General features: G+C 34.7%; 4 protein-coding genes across 13 annotated transcripts; 2 read left to right on the top strand and 2 right to left on the bottom strand.

Annotated features, from left to right (window-relative positions):
• Nucleotides 1–223: 223 nt before the first annotated feature.
• LOC131666853 (phosphatidylinositol 3,4,5-trisphosphate 3-phosphatase and dual-specificity protein phosphatase PTEN) lies at nt 224–22445 on the top strand. Of its 9 annotated transcripts, XM_058939852.1 has the most exons (11): nt 224–522; nt 2202–3049; nt 3120–3333; nt 3425–3554; nt 3624–3902; nt 3974–4119; nt 4193–4353; nt 4426–4701; nt 4800–4983; nt 22151–22179; nt 22344–22445. In XM_058939852.1, exons 2-10 carry the CDS (start codon nt 2876–2878, stop codon nt 22153–22155), a joined length of 1569 nt encoding a protein of 522 aa, XP_058795835.1. In that variant the 5' UTR covers nt 224–522; nt 2202–2875; the 3' UTR covers nt 22156–22179; nt 22344–22445. The 9 variants fall into 9 exon arrangements, with proteins under 9 accessions (XP_058795835.1, XP_058795834.1, XP_058795832.1 ...); XM_058939851.1 differs by lacking the exons at nt 22151–22179; nt 22344–22445 and adding an exon at nt 13496–14513; XM_058939849.1 differs by lacking the exons at nt 22151–22179; nt 22344–22445 and adding an exon at nt 12749–13464.
• LOC131666854 (N6-adenosine-methyltransferase non-catalytic subunit-like) lies at nt 14685–20282 on the bottom strand. Its single transcript, XM_058939853.1, has 3 exons — nt 19793–20282; nt 19341–19723; nt 14685–19257 (listed from the first exon to the last, which is right to left on the bottom strand). Exons 1-3 carry the CDS (start codon nt 19931–19933, stop codon nt 19020–19022), a joined length of 762 nt encoding a protein of 253 aa, XP_058795836.1. The 5' UTR covers nt 19934–20282; the 3' UTR covers nt 14685–19019.
• On the bottom strand, nt 20494–21407 carry LOC131666855 (mediator of RNA polymerase II transcription subunit 9-like). 2 transcript variants are annotated; one of them, XM_058939855.1, is made up of 3 exons: nt 21124–21407; nt 20865–20970; nt 20494–20786 (listed from the first exon to the last, which is right to left on the bottom strand). In XM_058939855.1, exons 1-3 carry the CDS (start codon nt 21159–21161, stop codon nt 20646–20648), a joined length of 285 nt encoding a protein of 94 aa, XP_058795838.1. In that variant the 5' UTR covers nt 21162–21407; the 3' UTR covers nt 20494–20645. The 2 variants fall into 2 exon arrangements, with proteins under 2 accessions (XP_058795838.1, XP_058795837.1); XM_058939854.1 differs by having other exon boundaries at nt 21146–21407.
• On the top strand, nt 22157–23057 carry LOC131666768 (large ribosomal subunit protein uL16). Its single transcript, XM_058939664.1, has 3 exons — nt 22157–22179; nt 22344–22649; nt 22727–23057. The coding sequence occupies exons 1-3, from the start codon at nt 22157–22159 to the stop codon at nt 23055–23057; spliced, it is 660 nt and encodes a 219-aa protein (XP_058795647.1).
• The last annotated feature ends 96 nt before the right edge of the window (nt 23058–23153 follow it).

Genomic DNA, 23153 nt, shown 5'->3' with positions numbered 1-23153 from the left:
ATACCACCAAAAACAGCTGAAAGGGGGTACCAGTGGGCGAATGTCCGTACCTGCGCACTCCATCGCTAAGTGCAACGCGCGGACGCGCGCGCACACACACGCACCTATACAATCGTGCTACCATCGGATGTGTGTAGGTATACAGCGAATTCGCGCATGTAAGCGCGAGTGTGCAGCAAAGAGAGCGGATTGGAGCGGAGCAGCAGTAGCAGGCAGGCAGACAGGCAGGTCGCTCCGAAGCGGTGGCGGCGACGAACAGCAACGCAGCCATAGCCCGAACAGAGCTTCGCTAAACTCGAGTCGAGAAGTGAGTACACGGTCGCAAGAAAGGGAGAAAAGCGTCGACGGCAGTGTATACGTGCTGTAAGTTTGAGAGTGCTGCAATTGTGTGAAATTCGCCGCCTCGGACAGTAGAACTTCGACAGAAGAGCTTCTGCCGCTGGACGGCGGACACAAAGAAGAGAGAAAGACCTAGAGAGCGAACCCGAATCGAAGATAATGCCTCATGGTTAATGCTGAACGGTGGGTATACTGTCAATTGCTGAGTAAAACAAGCAAACGATCAAGAGACTGCGTTGAAATTGGTGCCGGCAACACCTGCAGCCACGGTGCCGCTTACCCCGGTGCATCGCTGCATTCTCTCGTCGAGCGAACGAGCGAGCGGTGAACTCGCCGAACGATCTGCGCGTGCGCCTCTCTCTCTCTCTCTTTCGCTCTCTTCTCTTATCTAGCTATCTCTTTCGCGCCGCCGTCGCCGCCGCCACAGCTTTATCGCGAAAAAAGAGAGCTGCACGCGACCAGTCCGCGAGAAAGAGGTTGACCCTTTTACGCTCTCGCCCTACGAACGATTTGACGCTTTTTTTGAGCTCTAAGTTCCATTCGTTTTCGGAGTTCCGGAACCTATTTTTTCTTAATTTCGGGAAGAGGTCGAGGGTGGGTCTCGGCAAATTCCACAACAAAACCCCATGTCAGAGTACTTCATCTTTTTATATATAAGTGATTGTTATTCGGGATTACAAGTTAACTGGTCAAAATTAATCGAAATTGGTGTTTTCAATTACAATTGTTTATTTTAATTGTCCGCCTACAACGAATTCGACTTCTATACATTATTAAACGTTACAAAAATTATTGAATAAAGATCGCGTAATTCTTATTTTGTCTATGTAATTTTGAGGAAATCAATTTCGAACAGTAATACGATTAATAAAACTGATGCAAAAACTCGTTTTCATTGCATCTGATAGCTACACATATACGCGAAGAAACCGTTTCAAACTTCAAATCAGTCTTAAAAAAAAATCCGCTTGACAATTATTTGTTCAAATAAAAACAGCCTAGATATGTCAATCCGCTGGAGAGCCGGCGGCGCAGACTGCACTAAGAGAAGTATGACATCAGCCAAATATAAAAATTGATATAGGTCACTTAACTCGAGTTTGTATTTGAAAGTGATCGATCACGTCTCGATCATCATCATTATCTTCAAGATCATCATCTTCATAACTTCATAACCGTGGATATATATATACTCCTTCCTCGCGATACCGATTCGGCCTTAAACACGTGCGATTGCGGCCATGAGAGAGAGAGAGAGTGTTAGTGCTACATGGTATTTGCACACTGGCTCTCTATACATATATCGTATCGCGCGCGCGACAAAAGAACAAAGCGGAACGGCCCCGACGAATTGTGTGTGCGTGCATGTGGACGAGACACCTGCGGGAGGCGGACCAGTGCTCTTATAGGAGTGCCCGAGATTTTTTTTCTAATCGAGTCCGGACTCTGGAGTTGATTGTCCAGTGTTTATGTGTGTGTGTGTGTGCGCGCGCGCGCATGCGTATGTGCATGTGTGTGTGAGTGTGGAGGATCGATGGCTACGGGAATCGCGAACGACCAGAGATGTACTTAACCTAGAACGAGAAATCGTAGCTCGATAGCCTCGAAAAATCAATAATGCTTCGGTAAGAATTGGGACTCTCTATAGCTTTCTAGGCGCGTTTCGGGACTGCATTTATCTGCTACTATCATCCCTAGTCATTAAACATTTTAATATACTTTATACATTCTCAAATTGATATGTAACCCCACGATATATCTTCAATTATTTGCATTTGTTGTCTTGAGTATCTTTGCTCTCTTTATAATACTTATCACTAACTTTAACTCAACTAAATCTTTTTTCTTTTTTCTCTACTTAGGATTGCAGTATGTATGCGCCGTGGTGCGTGTAAATGTTGACCCAAGACATACACAATACTCCAGTCTGATGCATGGATTTAACGTAATAGGCTAGGTATTTAAATGAACTGTAATATTCAAGTGCGCTTGCCAATGGATGTGACAAGCGTGTGATATTTAGATTTTTAAAGATTAAAAAAGAAGAAATGCTCATTCGCAAAGCGATTGTTGTGTTGACTGAATTAATAGTGCGCTCTACTTCTGGTATTACAATGTCTGTGATCCTTGCTACACTGAAATTTGATTATATCGCAGACAAATTCCACCATGATAAGATTGTTTGCCTCAAATAAGATATAACAAATCTGATAGAGAAAATCCAAGACAATTGTGCTACGAATGGGAGTAAGATATATATAGCTATATGCACATCATCATTGCATTACTGTGCTTCCACAAAAAGTTAAATCATGCAGTCACCATGAACCTTCTTTTAACTTGAACTTTTGCTGTGCTGTGCAATGTGCTTGTGTTGATTATTTGTGTACATGGGAGTCTGTTGCACAAATCTATTGAAGGACAATTTTAGATACAAAGTGGTAGTTTGACATTCAATAAAATGGGGTGTGCTTGAGAGGCTGTAAGCCTGTCCAATATATTTTAGATTACATAGGATGGACAAAAGAGAGAACCTATGTTCTGCGAATTGATGGGTATATGCTTTTCCTGTAGGAGATCCACTAGTAACCGAATAAACAACAAGATCTCTGAGCATATTTCAGCATCTGTAACTCCTCTCCATGTTCGTCTTGAAGAACCAAGAAGACCAGAGTTGGGCTTGTGCGATACCACAGCTCTTAGATTACAGGTAATAATTGACTATGACAGATTTTATTATAAACTGATATAATTGTATAATTGTACTTTATGTAAAATAGAGTGAAGGTGCATACAGTAGCAGGGGAATTGGTGAAGAGCCTGGTGAGGAGGAGATTGGAACTGAGCTGCTGTCTGGAACAAGTGAGCTGAAACAGAATCCAGCAGGAATGGCCAATACCATAAGTAACATGAAAATGACAAACCCTATTAAGGGCTTGGTCAGTAAACGCCGAAAGCGGTTTACCAAGGATGGGTTTGATCTAGATCTTACATGTATCCTTTATCTATTTTATAATTATTTATCCTTATATTGCCATTTATTTCGAAATCAGCATGAGAATGTTTCCTTAATAGATAATTATAGATATAACCAGGAAATTAATAGCAATGGGTTTCCCAGCAGAAAAGCTGGAAGGGGTGTACAGAAATCATATTGACGACGTGGTAAAATTGTTAGAATCTAAACACAAAGACCACTACAAAATATACAATCTGTAAGTATTAACTGATTTTTAAATTTACCAAATATATACGAGTAATCGATTTTTTACTCACGCTTGCAGCTGTTCGGAAAGATCTTACGATTGCAACAAATTCAAACAGAGGGTGGCAATTTATGCATTTGACGATCATAATCCACCCAAAATGGAATTGATCAAACCTTTCTGCGAAGACGTACACTCGTGGCTTACAGAAAATGAGAACAACGTCGCAGCAGTTCACTGCAAGGCTGGAAAAGGACGGACAGGTGTCATGGTATGCTGCTACCTTCTCCATAGTAGACAGTGCGAAACGGGCACAGAAGCCCTTAATCTTTACGGAGAAAAAAGAACGACTGATAGGTAATGTCATGCAAAAAACTGTTAACAATCACTTTATTAGATTTTCGAACTAAATGTTGCGTATTTTATAGGAAAGGAGTAACGATACCGTCTCAGAGGAGGTATGTTAATTACTACGCTACGCTTGTCCAAGAAAATCTTAACTATCAACCCGTAACTTTAACATTGCGGGAAATCAAACTGGATCCGGTACCTGTTCTCAACGGATGCCAGAGTTGTGGGTATCTTAAAATATTTCGGCACATCTTAAAAAACAATGTTAATAATTGCAATCTATTGTTTACTTTTAGACCATTTTGTGATATCTGAAGCTAATAACAAAATATTTAGTTCAGAAACCTATGAAGTGCGCAAAGGCATCTCCTCACTTTCTATCCCCCTTCAACAGAACGTTCAAATTAAGGGAGACATAAGGGTAGATTTTTATCATGTACCCAAAGTAAAACGAAAAGTAAGTTTATCGTCAACCTCTAAAACCTGACTTTGGTAGGTTTCATTATTTAAAAATTGTAATAATTGTTAGCAGGAAAAGTTGTTTCACTTTTGGTTCAACACATTTTTTGTACGCGAGTATGTAAATTCTGAAAGCGACAACGGAGGACCAATTGAAAGGACGACTCGAGCGTTAAGCTGTGACGGAACTGCTATGGAGTTACCGATGGTTCACACAAAACCGAGAACAGGGTCGCTTGCAAGTTTAGGTCCTATGCCTCCAACACTTCTATTGGTCATTGACAAGTTGGGTTTGGATGGAGCTCACAAAGACAAAAACCACAAAATCTACCATGCGGACTTCAAGGTAGTCTATTTAATCGGGCTTTGATTATTCATGATGAAGGATTTAAATCGTAATAGATTAGTGGACTCCAATCCGAAAATAAAAAAATTGATATACAGGTCAGTTTGTATATGCAACGAGCGGGCAGCAGCATAGCGCTACCAGCGGTCTCACCACCACCCGTTGGACGACCCGGCGAGGGCATACAATTGGGTATAGGTGGCCAAGAGACGCCGAGCGAGTCGAGCGAGGCCGATAGCAGTGAGTGCGATACCACGGGCGACGAGGACGGTTGGGAATCGGGTGAGTCCTCATCTGCATCTCTGGTGGTTAAACGCCAATCCTTTTCATACACCACATCATACGACTGTCCAATGAACGCACATAACAAAAGTGGTGTTGCCACCACTAATCGCGACGGGAATAACAGCAGCAAAGCTCATTCCCCCGGTGGCATTGAACGTTACTCCGGTTTCTTCAGGCCTTTCTTCCGGGACACGTGACATATAGTTCAATCTTGGCAAGCAGACTTCTCTGTCATCGGTCAAATTTACACAATTTTTACGCCCTCGTTAGTGCATTTGTCTCGATATGAAAGACACACTCTCGACGTTGAAGTATTATAATTACGGTGATGATTTCTTGCTTAAAAGTTTCTTGACAATGTTAAATAGACAATTTGTTTCGCAGTGAATGTGCATTTTTCTCTTTAAGGGCATTGAATGTGATTATCGGAAATTAATTTTCGTACAATGATCTGACGCGTAAATAAACTCTTAGTATTGTCGTAGTTATGTAAATAGTTTTAAAGGAGATAAAGAAAGTGATAATTAAGTAAAAAAAAATCATATTTTTAATGTACCGGGCAATCTGAAAATCGAAAGAATTTTAGAAAAGACTTTTAATATTTAATTGAATTAAGATTATTGTTAAGTTTAGAACATGTATTATATTTTTTTTAATAAATTACAAAAAACTAAGCATCGCTAAGTGTTGATACTAATTTCGTTTTCACTCGCATCTTTATTAATTTTTAAACATTTGTACCAGTTAGTTTAAAAAATGACTGTTTAATAGAAAAAACGTCTATTTAGTTGAAATGAAAAAATAAATATTAAATAGTAGCAAAGTTTACTGCAGTAGATGCGCGTCGAATATGAATTTTTTTTCAATTAATCGCTTATCGAGTGTTAGCCTTAATTGTTTTATAAATTTGATAATTAGACGAGATGTCATTGTTGTATATCGTATAATAGAGTTGATTGTTACATTAGCATTATAATTTGGCATGTACATTAATTGAATTGCAAAAGAGTCGTCGTTGAAGCATTATAGCATGAAATTACCTGAAGGTTAAAAAAATAGATCACAAAAAGAATAAAAGATTAAAAAAAGACTGATTTAATATTATCTCATCGAGCCATTAGAATGCAAAAAATATTATTAATGCAGCATTCTCATATAACTTGCACGTATAGTAAATGAAAATTATACATAAATTAAAAGTATGCGAACGGCCTTGCCATTAATCTCTCTCGAAATAAATAGTGATCAATCTCGTGAAATCCTCTGTGGATGTTTCGTTAGTGTTCATCGGCAATAACGTAGCTTTCGAGCGGTTAATAATTGGATAGGGGTGATCGTTCAGGTGCTACCGTGTGGAATTCCGCTCCTGCCCTCCCCGTCCGCAAGGCAACACTCTCTATATATCTATCTCTCTCTTCTCTTTGACACTAAATACAGAATCACTAAAAAGGAAAGCATGGACGTGTAGCGGCCGAGAGTTTTTATCACTTGGCACTTATTATTATTACTATTATCATCATCATCACCATCATCATCACCATTATTATTATTTTTGTCATCTGATAAATTGAATGCATTAGTTGATTTTTTTGCGTAGTTATATATTCCTGTAATGTTTAACTTTTCTTTGTGATATTATATATTGTACATTTCACTCTATTGTTATTGTTATTATCTTGATTATTATTATTATTTTATCATTATTATTATTATTATTATTATTATTATTATTATTATTATTATTATTATTATTATTATTATTATTACTACATGTATATCATCACATCTCTGTTAATTTTGCTACGTTTTATTAGAAACAGATACACACATACGCACACACATCACCGCAGCCACTGCTATCATTATTAATATTATTATAATTATTACTATTATTTTTCATGATTGTGTTGTATATCTATTATCGCTAGAACGATTCCAATATGTAATGATCCATTGTTATAATACCTTGTACTTGTGTAATTATTTTTAATGACGACATTATATGCATTATTTGACCAGAACATTGTCGTATTTCACGTCTCTTACAATGCCTCGTCAATAACGATTTTCCTAACTTCAAATATTTTTTATTTGGCCTTCTCTAAAGTAGCGCTGCTCTAAAGCACATCGATATATTCTCTTTCAGTATTATTTCACTGAAACTGTTCAAAGCAGCGAGTGCGCTTATGTTGTATCCTCATATATTGCCAAAAACATGTTGCAATTTTCTATACTCATAGAAATTATTTAAGCGCATGAATCTTGTTATTTTCAAAATAAAAAAAAATACATCCTGTATGAATAAAAGTACGTATATCACTGCACTACTTTTTCATCTGCCCAGGCACGTGAACCAAAAGTGATTTGAAGTATTGACACATTGCCAAAACAAAAAAACAATAAATACCGAATGTGATCAATCGCACAAGACGCATAATCCAAATTCATCAAGTACATTATGTGTTTTTTCAAGTAACCACATTTTCAAGTGTGAATTTATTGCATGATGCGTGATTTGTTTTTGTCTTGCGAGTTTGAAAGATTGTTTTTGAATTCACGATTGACTACGCTAGAGGTACTTGTACGTTTGTTAGCATATTCATTCGAGGATAAAATAACTCTGAAATTTGTTATCAACAAAAGTACAGGAACACCTAGCGCGTAATGTATCTCTGTAAAGCCCACAGTAAGAAGCTACAACCGAGCAAACTTATCCTTTTGTTTCATTTCTTGTAAGCACTATTAGTTTGAGCGTACAAAAGTGTGTGCATATCAGTATTTACTTGGTATATTCCCATTGTTTTTTCCTTGTGTTTTCTTATTGTTGTGAGTTTTTAAATTAACTGACAAAAACAAAATATGTCTGTTGGCATCCTGACAGTGGACTTGGATAGTGGACGCGTGGGACGTTATCGCCTCCTGTCGGATGGAGGCATGATAGACGTATTGTGAGCTCGCCCATCATCCTCATTCATCTTGGAACGAGCGAATCATTTAAAAAATAGAAAGCAATGCAACTTATGTATCGCGCTCTGCGATGTGTTTTTGGATGTTCATCTCATACATCATTTTCACATACATGCGTTATATGTACTTACACTTCCACACGTATACATCCGTAAAATTTTATCTCGCGTGAACAGCCACACGGCACAAGTGTCCAGCGTTTTCATTTGAAGCATTTTCAAAAAAGCTGAGAATGTTACGTTAATCGATGATTTTCACATTTTTGTTCTCTTGTCTCTGTCGCTCCAAATTTGATAAAATGTCCTTTGTATACCACAAGTTTTTTCTGATATGTACATTAAGAGGATTGCTTATCACCAATTCGTACTTACTGATAAAATTGTATTACAATGAAGTTGAGATTGTAGATAAGCACTTCTCTCAATGATCGTATACCAGAAAACTGGATTGCTTTCGAAACAACGAGCCGTTCGTATAATTCATGATTTCTCACCTCATTTCGATGTACAGTGATGTTGTCATGCGTTTAGAAAAGAAAAGAAAAGAAACAAAATTGTAAAATACACTGGTATCATGGTAATCCACCGGATCAGTTCTGTACAAGCTTTTTTAGCGCATCTAGTTGCATGCCAGCGTGTTGTGAACACAATTATTTCGCAACGGCACTTGGTTACAACATTTTCCAGTCTCTCGCTCGACCTAAAATCTAGCAGACGTGGATCAAGACAATCTGTAGAAGAGACTAGAAAAGCAGCCAAAATAGATTATGTAGATAGACTTGAAGGCGTTGTTCAGCACGTGAAACATATACGTACACATACACACTATTTTCGACGCTTCCTGCGATTCCGTTACAATTAATTATCTCGAAATGGCTCCACGCAATACTTGTGTGACAATGCAATTAAGCGAGCAATTTTGAATATTGCAATATTATGTAAAAGGATACTCTCGCGCATGTGACGCCGAATCGCAGCGATCGGCGTCGAAAAGCCGAACAAACCAAAGCATACAAACAACCATAACAACAAAACATCCCTTTCTCTATTTTTTAAAGCCTTTGTTCGATTCGGGATCGTAGGCAAACTAAAGCGAGTCCACAAACGAATCAGACATCAACGAGGAGACGACAAGCCGAAACTCATGGTTAAGCGTTGAGAGTATAAAAGAAGAGGAGTCGCGATATTTGGCGCGACGCTTTTTTATCTTGTAACGTGTGTAAAGTATGCCAGAAAGGCAAAGAGCGGAGAAATAAATTATGAATGTAAAGCGATCGCAAGAAAAAGAGAAATAGGAGGAGGAAGCGCGAGAAAGAGAATACAAACTATTTTCATAAGAGAGAAATTGTAAAAGTCAATATTATACTTAGGTATAGGAGCGAAGACAAGAGCTAGGCGATTAAACAAAAGAGTCGGTATGGAGATTATTGAAAAGCTGATCAGCGTCGGACGTTTCAACGTGATTTATATATTATATGCGTCAACTCATCCCGCACATCTCTGCCGAAAGACGGCGGAATCTCTAATTAGCATCCGAGCTCGTGCTACAAGTCCAAGAAAATAATCAGTGGCTAAGAAAAAATGTTGAACTGATAAAACAAATAATTAGCAAAATTTTCTACTTAATGATTGTTGGATAAGCCGTTTCTTCGAGCAAAAACACCGATGGTTGTTCGGAAGAAAGAAAAGTATGCGTAATGATATTCATTGTCAATCGTACGTTCGAAAAAAACAAATTGTCGCTGTGTTACGATGCTCACATATACTTTAGCTTACTCCGCGCGGAGTACAAATACAAACTTTTTTCTCTGTCACTGTTCTCTCAGAACCAGATGCCACATTTTGTTCAAACGCTTTTATTTCTTTCCATTTCGATAGGTGTACTTGTACAATTCTAAACTTGAGCATCATAACTCTCACAATTTCCACTAAACTAAACTAAAAGAAAAAAATACAAAAATAGATTAAAAAACTAAAAAGCTCATTCACGGTGTATATCAATCAATTAGAAAAAATAAATAAAATACTCGATGTGATAGGGCAATTTTTAACGATCAGCTGACCACTTAATCTAATCTATGAACATATATAGCAAGAAAAACGTAAGACAATTTTCAATGTGCTGGGATGCGCGACTTTTAATCATAACGAAAGAAACGAATACAGGAGCTAATAATGGGAAGTAACGAGCGGCTTAACACACTATAACGTTAAATCAAAGATTTATTTGCATTAGGTTTGTTTGAAGCGAAGGAATCTCTTTTATACAGAGTAATGAAGAAGACGGCGACGAAACAGAATTAAAAGAAATAAATGTTTAATACGATTTGTAGAGAAAAATCGTATTAATATATCAATGCAACAAAAAACAAAAAAAAATACAAAAAACATAAATACAAGATTCTATCTCTCGTATTTTGTCAAGTGCATGCGGGCGAGCTTGCGTGCGTGCGTGCGTGCGTGCGTGCGTGCGTGCGTGCGTGCGTGCGTGCGTGCGTGCGTGCGTGCGTGCGTGCGTGCGTGCGTGCGTGCGTGCGTGCGTGCGTGCATGTAAATGTGTGTGTGTTGAATCAAAAAGATGAGGTTTTGCTTGTCTTTGGGCAAAACAATGACAGCGAGGGAAATAATGAGAATGAGAGAAAGCGTCTAGACGAGCATTTGCGCCGGAAATTATCTGAAAAAGTTTGCACGCCTTTTTTGTACTTGACAACTCGAAATAACCACACAAACACATCTACATGTGATGTATCATTTTTTGGATGTCGTATACGGTTAGAAAAACAAATAACAAAATAAATAAGCAAAACGTGATGTTTTCTATTGTGTCCCTCAATGTGTACATAATGTTTAAATGACTCGACTATATCACTAATGTGTAAACTGTAAGGTTTAATGTGCAATACAAATGTTCCTTAAAGCTCATCTCGAAAGAATAACAAAAGTGAAGAAAATCATGCCGTTCGCTGACAAAAGTACAAAAAAATAAAAGCAACTTTTTCATATAATTGTCGTCGCAACTTATCTATAGCTATACGTGGTCGGCGTATGTCGTTATGACTTTTCCTCGGAGATGAAGGGCGGTCCTTAGTATCATCTCTGAAGATTTGCCAGTATACGTCAGGTCGCAAGTGTGCGGAACACAAGTTTTGTTTTGTATTGACGAGGACGATATCTCCGTTGTAAGAAAGAAAGACAGAAAAGAGTTTGACTTTTTTTTTCACGCAGTCACGTGAAAGGCCAGCATTACTGTCCGGAAGAAAGAATTTATCAGCGAGAAAGCTTTTTATTTCACTAACTTATTATAATAAGGAACGATCAACATTCGATTACCATGTTGTTCCATGTAATCTATTTTAATAAGAAATAAAGCGCATCACCATGTTGGCTAACAATGTGCTATCTTATTATTTATTTGTTTTCGTTTTTTTTTCAGTTTTTTTACGTTTTTGCAACATGACAATCAACTAAAACTGCAATTTTTGCAATCTTGCACAGATCTAAATTGATATATATCCATTACTGAAATGATTATAATTTCTTGTTTCAATGATGGAATCATTTATCATTTTTTCAATCACTGTGAACTGCAAACAAAATAATGTTTTAAAAAATTAACACTCAAACGTTGATAGAATTGAACTAATTTGTAATGATGATTTGCAACGATTAATAAATACTTAAGTAAGTTCATTTGCCTATATATCAATATTAAGGTTTAAGGTATCACAAAAATTTTAAATTTTGATGATTATCAATATTGGAATATTGTTTACAAGTCCTTCCAAACTGTTTAAAAGTTGATAAACGTACATTGTATTGACCTGAAAGGATAAGAAATCATAAAGTAATAATAGTAATAATAATAATAATGATGAAAATAGTAAGCTGCAGCAAAACAATAAATAATAACAATAACAATAGCAACTGGAATATTTGGCGTTGATTCCGTATTACCATGCCAATTTATTGAAATAATTATTAACTGTAATGATTTGTGTGACTGCCAAATAGGAAGTTGCATGAAATTAATACTCTAAGACTAAAAAAAAATTCATGTAACACAATAGAACAGACTTTGATACATATATTAAATACGGGAGCATATTAGCAAAAGTTGACTGGCTGGGTTTGCTTTTACAGGGGAATCGACGTACTTGTGACTTGTAGGCGCGTATGCATAGAGCTATATCTAGATACTGACTGAGAATGTGGTCCGCGTGCGGAGAGATGGCATTGAATCAATGGTTCCGCAAGGCTAAAAGACTGCACTCCCGCTCCGAATGACGCTCCTTCTAACAGAAATAGATGTATAACGAAAAGATATATCTGCACGCCTTGCGATGTGCTTCATTCGCTCTCGATATCAATGTCGCTGTTGCTGCCGTTGCCCACAACCAACTTCGCCAATGCCGCTGCTGCCACTGCCTGCTACTGCCGAGCTACCTTTGTTTACTTTAACAAGCATGCATTTTTCTCCACTTTCCAATTTATATATACTATTTTTTTCATCATTCCCTCTCTCTTCCCCTCTCCCTCCCCCCTCTCGTTTCTATAAAGACGCGTCTAACGAGGCATCTGATATATTACAATATATTCGCTCGCTTGTTCGTGATTAACAGTATGGACCATTTATTTGTACAGTGGATTGTCTTGTGTGATTAGCCGTAGCTCTGCAATTAATTATATATTTGCGATTAATTAATTATCTTGTGATTTCGAAAAATAACCCTACGATAAACGTTCGGCATAATTGATGACGTTGAGCATCGTTGCTTTTTTTTGCTTTCTTTTTGCAGGCTACACACGGAGAATGCCTGCGACCTAAATTCTCTCTACCGACAATGTTCCTCGTTCGGACACATAAACATAAATATTAGAAATATATTGTTTTATTTTTTTCTCTCTCGTATACGATCTGTTTTCGCCTAATAAAAGTCAATGTAAAGAAGAAAAGTCAAAAGGAAAAAAAAGAGCGACAAAACTACACGCAAACTTACACGTAGGAGAGCCGCAACTCAAGCTGGCCCGAATTACACTATTAATTTAGTGATTATAACTAGCGATTATTATTATACGTCCCGACAGGTCTTCTTAGGTGATTGTTATGCGGAGAAAGTATTAGGATAATTCTTGGCTATTTCAATCAGCCCAAAACATCAATCACCGAATTTTTTTCAAAAATAGTATACTTCTTATCTACATAGAGATCAACATGTATGCACTGTTTTAAATCGAAATGTTTGTTATTTGTCGAGTTTTCAATTATTCAAAAAATTTGACAATTTTTTTAATTCAATATCTTACTGCCTATTAAAAATATCGGGATGATCTTTTTTCAAAATACACGGAAACACCTGTATTTTTAAGATATCAATAGCACCAATTAAATTGTTTATTTATCTCCAAATTATAAATAATTTTTTTGAAAAATCGTATTTACTCAAAAAAGGGCTTTTTTAATTTTGAAAATTTTGTGCATCATTAAATTCTTCATCATTTTTTACATACAAATTCGTACATAAAAATCAAGTGCCCACTTCTAGGATCGACGTAGCCATCGTTCAAGGCGAACGCTACCCTACCACCGAGCGCGCACCTATACGAGGCGAGTCACTTGGCCAGCCGCTTCGGTATTGTTGACTTCGTAGTACAAAGATATGATTATGCTCTATTTGTTAATGCTGTACAACTATTTACTGAAACAATTTAACAATCAATTAGTTATATTAGTCCAAATTGAATTTAATAAAATACTTTGATTTTTCATTTACATTGAGTTATATTCAGGAATGAAAGATGGTAGAAGTGTGAAAATTGACGGCAAACGAGAAAATCATAGAAAACGTATGTTATTTTTCGACACCTGGAAAACCGTACTTTCCACGCGTTGTATCGAAAAATACGGTACGACACATGTTCAGGAGAGAGTTTCTCGTCTCGTGTATTTTTTTACCTTCATTACCCTCGTGCGTAAATAACACACGAGACGAGACTTTACTTTCCCGCACTTGTATCGTAATGTACTAATTCGCACACTTATATCATAATCTACTATTACACTTTTAAAGAAGCATATGAATTTTTTCAAAGCGGTTTCCGGACAATAAGATTAGACACATATTATCAAAATAATAAATGAATGTTAGATGGTACGAAAAAAGTTGTTAAAAAATGATGATTATATTCCACTAAAGCAAGGGAAAATTTTTGAACATATGTAAACATACAACTGAGGCAAGTCGCTACAGTGCGTGTTTTGTATGTTCTGGCTTTAATGGTTTAGCTAATAAATAACTAAATTATTTTATAAATAATTCGACTATTAACATTAAATTTAAACAGTGAGTAATAAAAATAACAGATGTCAATTAGTTGATGTCGAATTACTTAGAAAACAGACATTACAGTGTTCAACAAATACATGTGCAATTTGTTACTATTTTGGCGTATACAATTATATAGCAACTAGTCGAAACGATTTTATGAAGAAGATGGAGGAAGATGACATTTTAGTAATGATGGACTTTACCAAGAATTATATGTGCTAATTTCACGATGCAATTCAATCTGCGTTGTATAACAAAGATCAAGTTACTCTCTCTCTGTGTGTGTGTGTGTGTGTGTGTGTGTGTGTGTGTGTGTGTGTGTGTGTGTGTGTGTGTGTGTGTGCGTGCGTGCGTGCGTGCGTGCGTGCGTGCGTGCGTGCGTGCGTGCGTGCGTGCGTGCGTGCGTGCGTGCGTGCGTGCGTGCGTGTGTGTGTGTGTGCGTGCGTGTACGTGCGCGTGTGCGCGTGTGCGCGCGTGTGTGTGTGCACGTGTGTGTGTGTGTGCGCGCGCATGCATGCGTGCGTATATCCTTTTTCTGTTTACAAAAAAATCAATGATATAATTATAATACAAGAAAATTTTACTATTTCAAAGAAATAGTAAAATTTTCAATTAAGCCCGTTATTATAAAATTTATTGTGTCAAAAAAGGTGATATTTTTAATGGGTTGCTATGTAAAAGTCCGTGTGATAGAATTGGAGGAGCTATAAAAAGAATGGCTAGGCCAAATGATATACGTAGTAAAGTAATTAGTATCTCTATGGTATTTTCCAATTGGGTAGAAAAATCTAAATGCCTAATATATATTTATATATGGTGGTAAACAAGAATATGAAAATTTCGAAATTAATGTGCACAGAATTGAAAGATGCTGCTGTTATACAAGGGATACGGTCTTCACATGCACTTATTCCAGTAAGCGATGGCAATATAATATATTTATCGCCATCAAAATTGTCATGGAAATTATTGGAATCTAGGTATTACTTTTATTTTATTCTTATTTTTATAATTTAGTTATGTAGAAGTTTATATTTCTTTTTGTTTTATTATTTAAAAAAAATGAACTTATGTTAAGTCAGAGATAAATTTTTAGTCTCAAATTTTCTGATTGGTAATAGTGTGTTGATGATCGAACCATGGACATTGCCACATCATGTGGTCAATGTCCTCTCGTTCAGCTCCATGTGACATTTAGGATCGTTAACAATGTTAACTCTATGTAGGAAGAGTGCTAGATTGTTATGATATTCCAGTAAGCGATGGCAATATAATATAATTTAAAGTAGAGAAAACTCTACAGTCAACTGAATTTGAAATAAGGTATGTTATTTAAATTAACCTATTAACGTTCACAGGACGATTTTTCGAGAACTGAGTTCGAATTATTATTTTATTTTTGAGAGTGCTCTTTATAATAGTGTTGGTTGACAATTCCGACGCAATGTTTTATCATTAAAAAATCAATAATAATCAAATAAGCTTAATTTTTCGATGAAATTGTTTATAAATACTTTTCGTTTCCTTAATATTTGTTTCTTAAGGGATTCTTATTTAAATTCTTAAGGGATACTTAACGTGAATTTTTTGCATGAAAACTATATATTCTAATACAAATTTTCTAAGAATAAAAATTTTTTAGAATTAGAGAATCCTACAGTTATTTCAGAATTTTTCGATATAATTTTCGACCTCATGACTTTTTTAAAACTTTTCTTAGATCACTCTAAAAAATGTTGAGGGTATTCGTTATTCAATTTTAAGATAATTTTGTATGTAAGAAATTTTGTTACGTGGTAATAATTCGAGCTCAGTTCTTGAAAAACTGTCCTTTGAGCGTTAATCGGTTAACTAGCGAAATTTTTTTGTACTGATCATCTACAGCATATAAAATATATATAATTGTTAATATATATTAAGTGGTATGAAATAAATATAAGTAAAAAGAAAAATTCAAAAATACATTTTTAATGCGACCGCAAAATCTATGACGTCGATTTCGAGTCTGATCAAACGTAGCTAGAAAATGTTTTATTAAATCCAATTCGAACTAATATAAATATGTACGTTAATAGTTAACTATTACATTGTTGAAGTAATTAGTTACACATTATTGAAAAATGGATCATATCGTATGTTAGCACTGTTAAGTCATCAATAGCATAACGGACGGCCAGGCGACCCGACTTCATATAGCTTAATGAGCGTTCAGCGGTGGAATAGTATTCGCTTTCAACATCTACACCGATTGTAATAACAGGCACTTAATTTTTACAACGGTTTGTTATGTATAAACTGATGAGGAATCCAATGGTGCATAAAATTTTTAAATTGAAAGATCCGTTTTTGAGTAAATATGATTTGTCGATAAAATTATTTACAATTTTAGGATAAATAAACGATTTAATTTTTGTTATTAATGTATTGAAAATACTGATGTTTTCGCAAATTTTGAAAAACAATAATCTCAATATCTTTAATAAACACTAAGGTATTGAATTTAAAAAAATTTAGATGTTCTGATATAGAGATGATGTGGAAATAGCCAAGAATTACCTATTACTACTGACTTTTCTTCGTCTTCTTTTTTTAGACTATTTTTATTTATTTATTGTCACGCGTTCAAGCGATGTTTTCATCTTTCGGAGAGTAGATTAAGTTGCAAATAGTAAATTTTTTCTATTGCCAAGTTGTCCTCCCTATCTCTCGATCCTTCTTTTTTATGTATACAACTTGTAATTTTTACCGTAGTATCAGCCCTTGTCCATCTATTTTCGTTTTTTAATTATTTTTATTATCATCACATTATTATTATTCCTACTATTACTATTATTACTGCTATTCTGATAATCGAAGGGAGAAATATCGGCCTCTGTAAAAATGAAAGTACAAATCCTTATTTATGAGTAATGATAATTGTCGTTTGTCGCTATACGATTGTAAAGATAAATAGTTGAAAGAACAAAATATACAAGGACGAGCCTCTAATGATCGACTGTATTTTTATTATATTAATCATCGTACTATTTTATATATAAGCGTTTATTTCCGACTCCTCTTTCTTATTCGCTCCTATTAACTCAATATATGTGTACAATGTAGAATAGTGATTTGAAAAGAAAAGTACAATGTTTTGCAACAAAAAATAGCGCTGAGCATAAAACAAGAAGCTTTTTTTGTCGCTGTACAGTGAATTTCGCAAAATTTAGTTATATATACACACACGTATGCGCGCGTTTCGATTAAAATTTGTTATTTATTGAGCATTGAATTTATGGTGATATATTGAGGAAATGAAAAAAAGAAGATAAATTTGTGAAAATAACCAATTTTTTTTGTCATACTCTTGATGACGTCGAGTATACGCATTTATAGATTTTTAAGCAATATACTCGTGACTATAATTACGTGTTGATAATTTGTTGATTTGGTCACTGTAGCGTCTCTCACTTATTTAATTTATTTTTTACTTTTGGACAATTACGAGGAACGAGTGCAATATAGATGAAATTTCGTCGATCATTATTAAAAAAAATGAATGACACTTTTGTTATCTCGGATCGCAAAACTGATGTTATGTATAATTAATTAATAAACATTTTGAGTTCAACTAATGCGCTCAAAACTCTCGACGAGTTTAAATTCGTCAAATATACTCTTTTTTCAATTATTCAAAAAATTCCAATTAAAAAAGTATACTGATGCATTTGTCAATGTTTGCAAAGTTATTGATTATTTATTTGTAATTTAATCTATAGTCTTTGTTATCATTGACGCTATTTACGATCAGTGAAGACAAAGAAAATAGTAAACTTTTGATGTTTTGTTAGGAGATTTGTTAATATCCTCAAAACCAAAAATTAATAAATAAACAGCCAACAATACTCTGATCAGAAGAATGACGAGACACGTTGTCGACTATTTGTAGAGCCTTTTGTTCTGACCACTACATTGTTGGCTGTTTATTTTTTACAAGGTTAACAAATCTGTTAATGAAACTTTAAAATGTTTTTCTTTCTTTCTTTGTCTACACTCATCAAAAACAGCGTAAATGAAAACAAAAAATGGTAAGCGAAAACAACATTCAAACAGAAGCATTGTTTTTATCTTTGTTCTAAGATATTTAAACACGTGACAACTTTTCCTCCAAAAAAGTAAATTATATTCAATAACTTGATTGTCTAATTCTAAACAAAGCAACAAACAAAAACATCTTGTGAAAATGTTTATACATAAAACCAGTTTAATTTTTTTTATTAAATTTACCAAAAGGTAAAATGAGTTTATACCTGCATTTTTTATTTAATCATTATTCCCTTGCCCTAGTCCTTTACCACATATGAAAAATTTTACAGGTCAGATTAATAATTTTTTTCTGTGAGGCAAATTTTAAAAAATACAAAATTTATTTCACTTTCCAATCTTCGAATTTCCAGTTTACAATTTACACTTTTTCAAATACATTCACAATAAAAGTATTTTCTTTGAAAAGAATAATAAAAAGAAGAATAATAACTAAACATAAATGAAATGCAAATTGTCACGACAGTTGACGGAACGTGTGCCGCGATCATAAATTAATATCATGCAGTTCAACAATGCAAAAACAATCTATTCTTCATTATTCTCTCAAACTATCTTCGAGATGGCAAGTTTTTAGTGTGTTAAATTTACTATAGCTTTATAAAATATTTATAAATAACAAATATTTATGGAATTATACACTTGTTTCTACATCATTTCACCGACCTCTTCCACGTCCACGATTAAAACCACCTCTACCTCTACTGGAGGATTTGCCTTTCGGTGGAGGGGACTTGGGTCTGAGAGCTTCGATCCGTTCTGTACAACCAGTCGTGATTTGATTAGTTGGAAAGTAACTATTATAGATATCTGCATTGAAATTGGTGTTAGTTAATTCTGGACCAACAGTCAGCCAACCTGGCCTAATTGTGCTATCTCGACCAAATAAGTGTAACCTAAGTAATTTATGAAAATTATTAATATAATTGTAACATGATTTTGATTTGTTGGTAATAAACAAAAATTTGATTTGTTTTACCTTCTTCTACCAAGGCAAAAGTGTTCTATAATGTGAAATATTTCTACAGGCTTTTCAATAGAACCATACTCTGGTTCTTCTGATATAATCAAGTCAATGTCAACATTAGCATGAATAAAATCACCATCAGTTGATCTTCGCACAGTTCCTTTGATACCCATCAAACAATGTTCTTTAGTCCTTTGAAGCACTGCTTTACTATCTAAATTCTTACTGTGGCCAGGATTGTTCATATTAGTTCTTATCCAACAAATATCTTCACACCGCCTGAAACCCCATTTTCTTAAACACAATCTCCCCATGTCAAGCCCATCACTACTACCACACCACAAAAACACAAAACTCCTGTTAGCTGCCACTTCACCTATATCCAATTCCATTATCTACAAATTAATAAGTCTGTATGATAATTGGGCTCAAATTGAACATGAAAGGTAATTTATGTAACAAACCTGATCCCAGTTCCAAAGTTGTACATTTGTAGCACCACAAGTTCTTTGATACTCTTCTAGTGGAGGTTCTATAAGTATCACATCAAACTTACAAGTAAATTCTTTTAAGTTATGAGTTAACAGATCAGTTTTCAGATACATTGGTGGAGTTGCTGTTTCAGCAATGAGGTCATCTTTTAATTTAATTAATTCTCTAAGTTTTGGATATTCTTCAAACCTGTCAGCAAGTCCAACATCTCTGATAAAATTTTGTGGACGTTGCCCTGTATCTATAAAGTGCTGGCAATAATCATTATGTGGATTTGAAGACTGAGTTCCTTTTGAAATGGTAGACGAGTCTTTGTAGACAATCTCATCGGTTATTGCACTGTTATTTTGCCTTTCTTAGACTTCATTGTCATGTTTATGGGCAGTCATTTTCACTTTTTTCTTTTGCGATTAATCAACTTCAGTTCCTAAAATTTGCCGTAACTCGTCAACACTCGATACACCAAGCTGAAAATTTTTGAAAATATTGGTTTGATTCAATTGAGTATTTACATAAATATAACCCTAAAATTAAGCCATCTTTATGATTGTTTCTTCTTGACAGTTGATTTTAAACCTTGAGTATTTTCAACTCACCGTTTGAGCTAACAACTTTTTACGTTTTTTTGAACGCTCTCGCAAAGATTGAACCACTAAATGAACTTGTGCGATTTAAGAAATAAACTACCAGTTGTGCAGTTCGTCTTATTGGTTTTGAATCTGCTAATTTGTTGATCAATTGTGTATTATTAGTTAAAAAATCAAGCAACATTTTTAAAACCATTGTAGTTAATGAAATTTCCTTATTAATTGTCTTTTAAATTGATTAATTCTTCGGTACATCAAACGAGCACATAGTGCGATACTTTAGAAGAAGTTCTCTCTTTAATTTTAATTGCTTTCGGAGAATTTCTAATTTTTGAAGCTGTTCTTCTTTACTATATTCAATGCCAGAGAGCCTTTTAATCTGTAAAAAATAATAAAGGAATGTAATTTAATTAAAAATGAATTAAAAACTGAATGTGAAAAAAGTAATAATATATACTTGAGCCCTAGCTGAGTCCAATTTCTTTTGCAATTCTAATATTTTTTGACTTGTATCTTGTGATTCTTTTGCTTTTTGGGAAGAGTCGTGGGGATCTTTTTCTACGCTAAAAACATAATTTTTTCTTTAAACACATACGTAAAAAACAATATTTTAAGTAGCTAATTCAACATAATTTATAAGTTAAACAAGATAGAAACTCATTAGCAAGTATACATGATGGGCTAATAAGTTGGCGAGTATGTATGCATACGCGTACGTGTGAAATAATAATCGTGAACCTTCGAATGATTTCATATATAATGGGCAGAATTTCAATATCCAAGTCAGCAACTGTAAATTGATGATTAATAGGTATTTCTTCTGATAATTCCACTACGTCCATTTTGATTTCAGTTTTAAGGAACTATTAAAGCATCATTCTTTTCTTTAACAAAAAAATTTTTCACTTTGGCGTGTGTATATCTGTACTTTACAAGTTTTTTATTTAATAATATTAACAATACTTTTATAAACTTAATTTGCAACTGTGATGCTAATTACCAAACAAGACTTTCTGATACATAATATATATATATATATATATATATATATATATATATTAGTTGCATTCAACCAACCAATCCGAAGTTGATCAAAGGTCTGCGCTGATATCTGACTTACCAGAAATTTAAAATATATTCATACTGTCACATAAAGAATGTACTAATAAATTATTTTAGGTCTGAAACTTCATAGATTAGCTATATAATGTATGACTATTAATTTAAAGTTATATTATTATATAACATTAAAAATTCACACTTTGCGTTTATCTCGTCACTCTCGTCTATAGATATGCGGCAGCGTAGGGCCCAAGTAAAGAAAAGTGACCAACGGTGCACTTCAGTTTATACATTCGCTAACACGGGAAATATTAAATTGGCCATGAATGTACAGACTGAAGTGTTCCACTGGTCACTTTTTTTTAACTCGATCCACCGCGGAATACAAACATACAAGGTTTTCAACATATCGATAATCGACACCAATGCATGAACACTTCACTGGGCATGTGATAGTTCAGTTGAACAGTAGACCATCTCATATACACATCTAACCCATGCTCGTTCTTTCGGACTTTTAACACGAGTCGGTACGTATGTTAGAAATTAGTCTAAATAATTCCAAGCCATCCTTAGTATAAATTAATGTTCGAGTCATCAGATACAATCATTTCAGCATAAGCAGTCGATATGAATAAATATTATTTTATTTATAATTAAGGAAATTTTTAATTATTTTAGGTTAAAATGGGACGCCGACCTGCGAGATGGTGAGTAATTTTCTGAATAATATCTCTTATTTCCATATAATTTTTTCAATTAGTTAAATATTTGCTTCATAAATCGATAATTTCCATGTGTAAATTAATTCTGGCGTTAAATCGTGATAATAAATGTGTTCAGTAAATTAAAACAATGATCTTTTGGTTTTTAGTTATCGCTACTGCAAAAACAAACCATACCCGAAGTCTCGTTTTTGCAGAGGTGTGCCAGATCCAAAAATTAGAATTTTTGATCTGGGAAAAAAGAAGGCTTCAGTTGAAGACTTTCCTTTGTGTGTACACTTGGTATCTGATGAGTATGAACAACTGAGCTCAGAAGCATTAGAGGCTGGCCGTATTTGTGCTAACAAATATATGGTGAAAAATGCTGGTAAAGATCAATTCCATATTCGAATGAGGCTTCATCCTTTCCATGTTATTCGCATCAACAAAATGTTGTCATGTGCTGGAGCTGATAGGTAATTTGAATTAAATAACAGGTCCAAAAAATCTTTATTTTTCATAATATTCTTAGTAAATATTTATATTCTTTAAGGCTCCAAACTGGAATGCGTGGTGCTTTTGGAAAGCCACAGGGAACAGTGGCCCGTGTTCATATTGGTCAACCCATTATGAGCATACGCTCTTCTGATCGTCACAAGGCAGCAGTAATTGAAGCCCTTCGTCGTGCTAAGTTCAAGTTTCCAGGACGTCAAAAAATTTATGTATCAAAGAAATGGGGTTTCACAAAATACGATCGTGCTGTTTATGAAGAACTTAAAGTAGCTGGGCGACTTGCACCTGACGGTTGTAATGTTAAATATTTGCCAGAGCATGGACCTCTTAATCAGTGGAAGAAATTTAGAGAAATTTTAGCTAATGCTTGAAAATAAATGCATTCTGTAATAAAGTATTAAAATTTTATTAAATTTACCAAAAGGTAAAATGAGTTTATACCTGCATTTTTTATTTAATCATTATTC

This window comes from Phymastichus coffea, unplaced genomic scaffold, assembly GCF_024137745.1.
Source record: "Phymastichus coffea isolate CEN01 unplaced genomic scaffold, Cenicafe_Pcof_1.1 PCOF00061, whole genome shotgun sequence".
NCBI classification, from domain to species: Eukaryota; Metazoa; Arthropoda; class Insecta; order Hymenoptera; family Eulophidae; genus Phymastichus; species Phymastichus coffea.
Note: the sequence above shows the minus strand (reverse complement) of the source record. Positions and strands in the feature narration are given on the sequence as shown.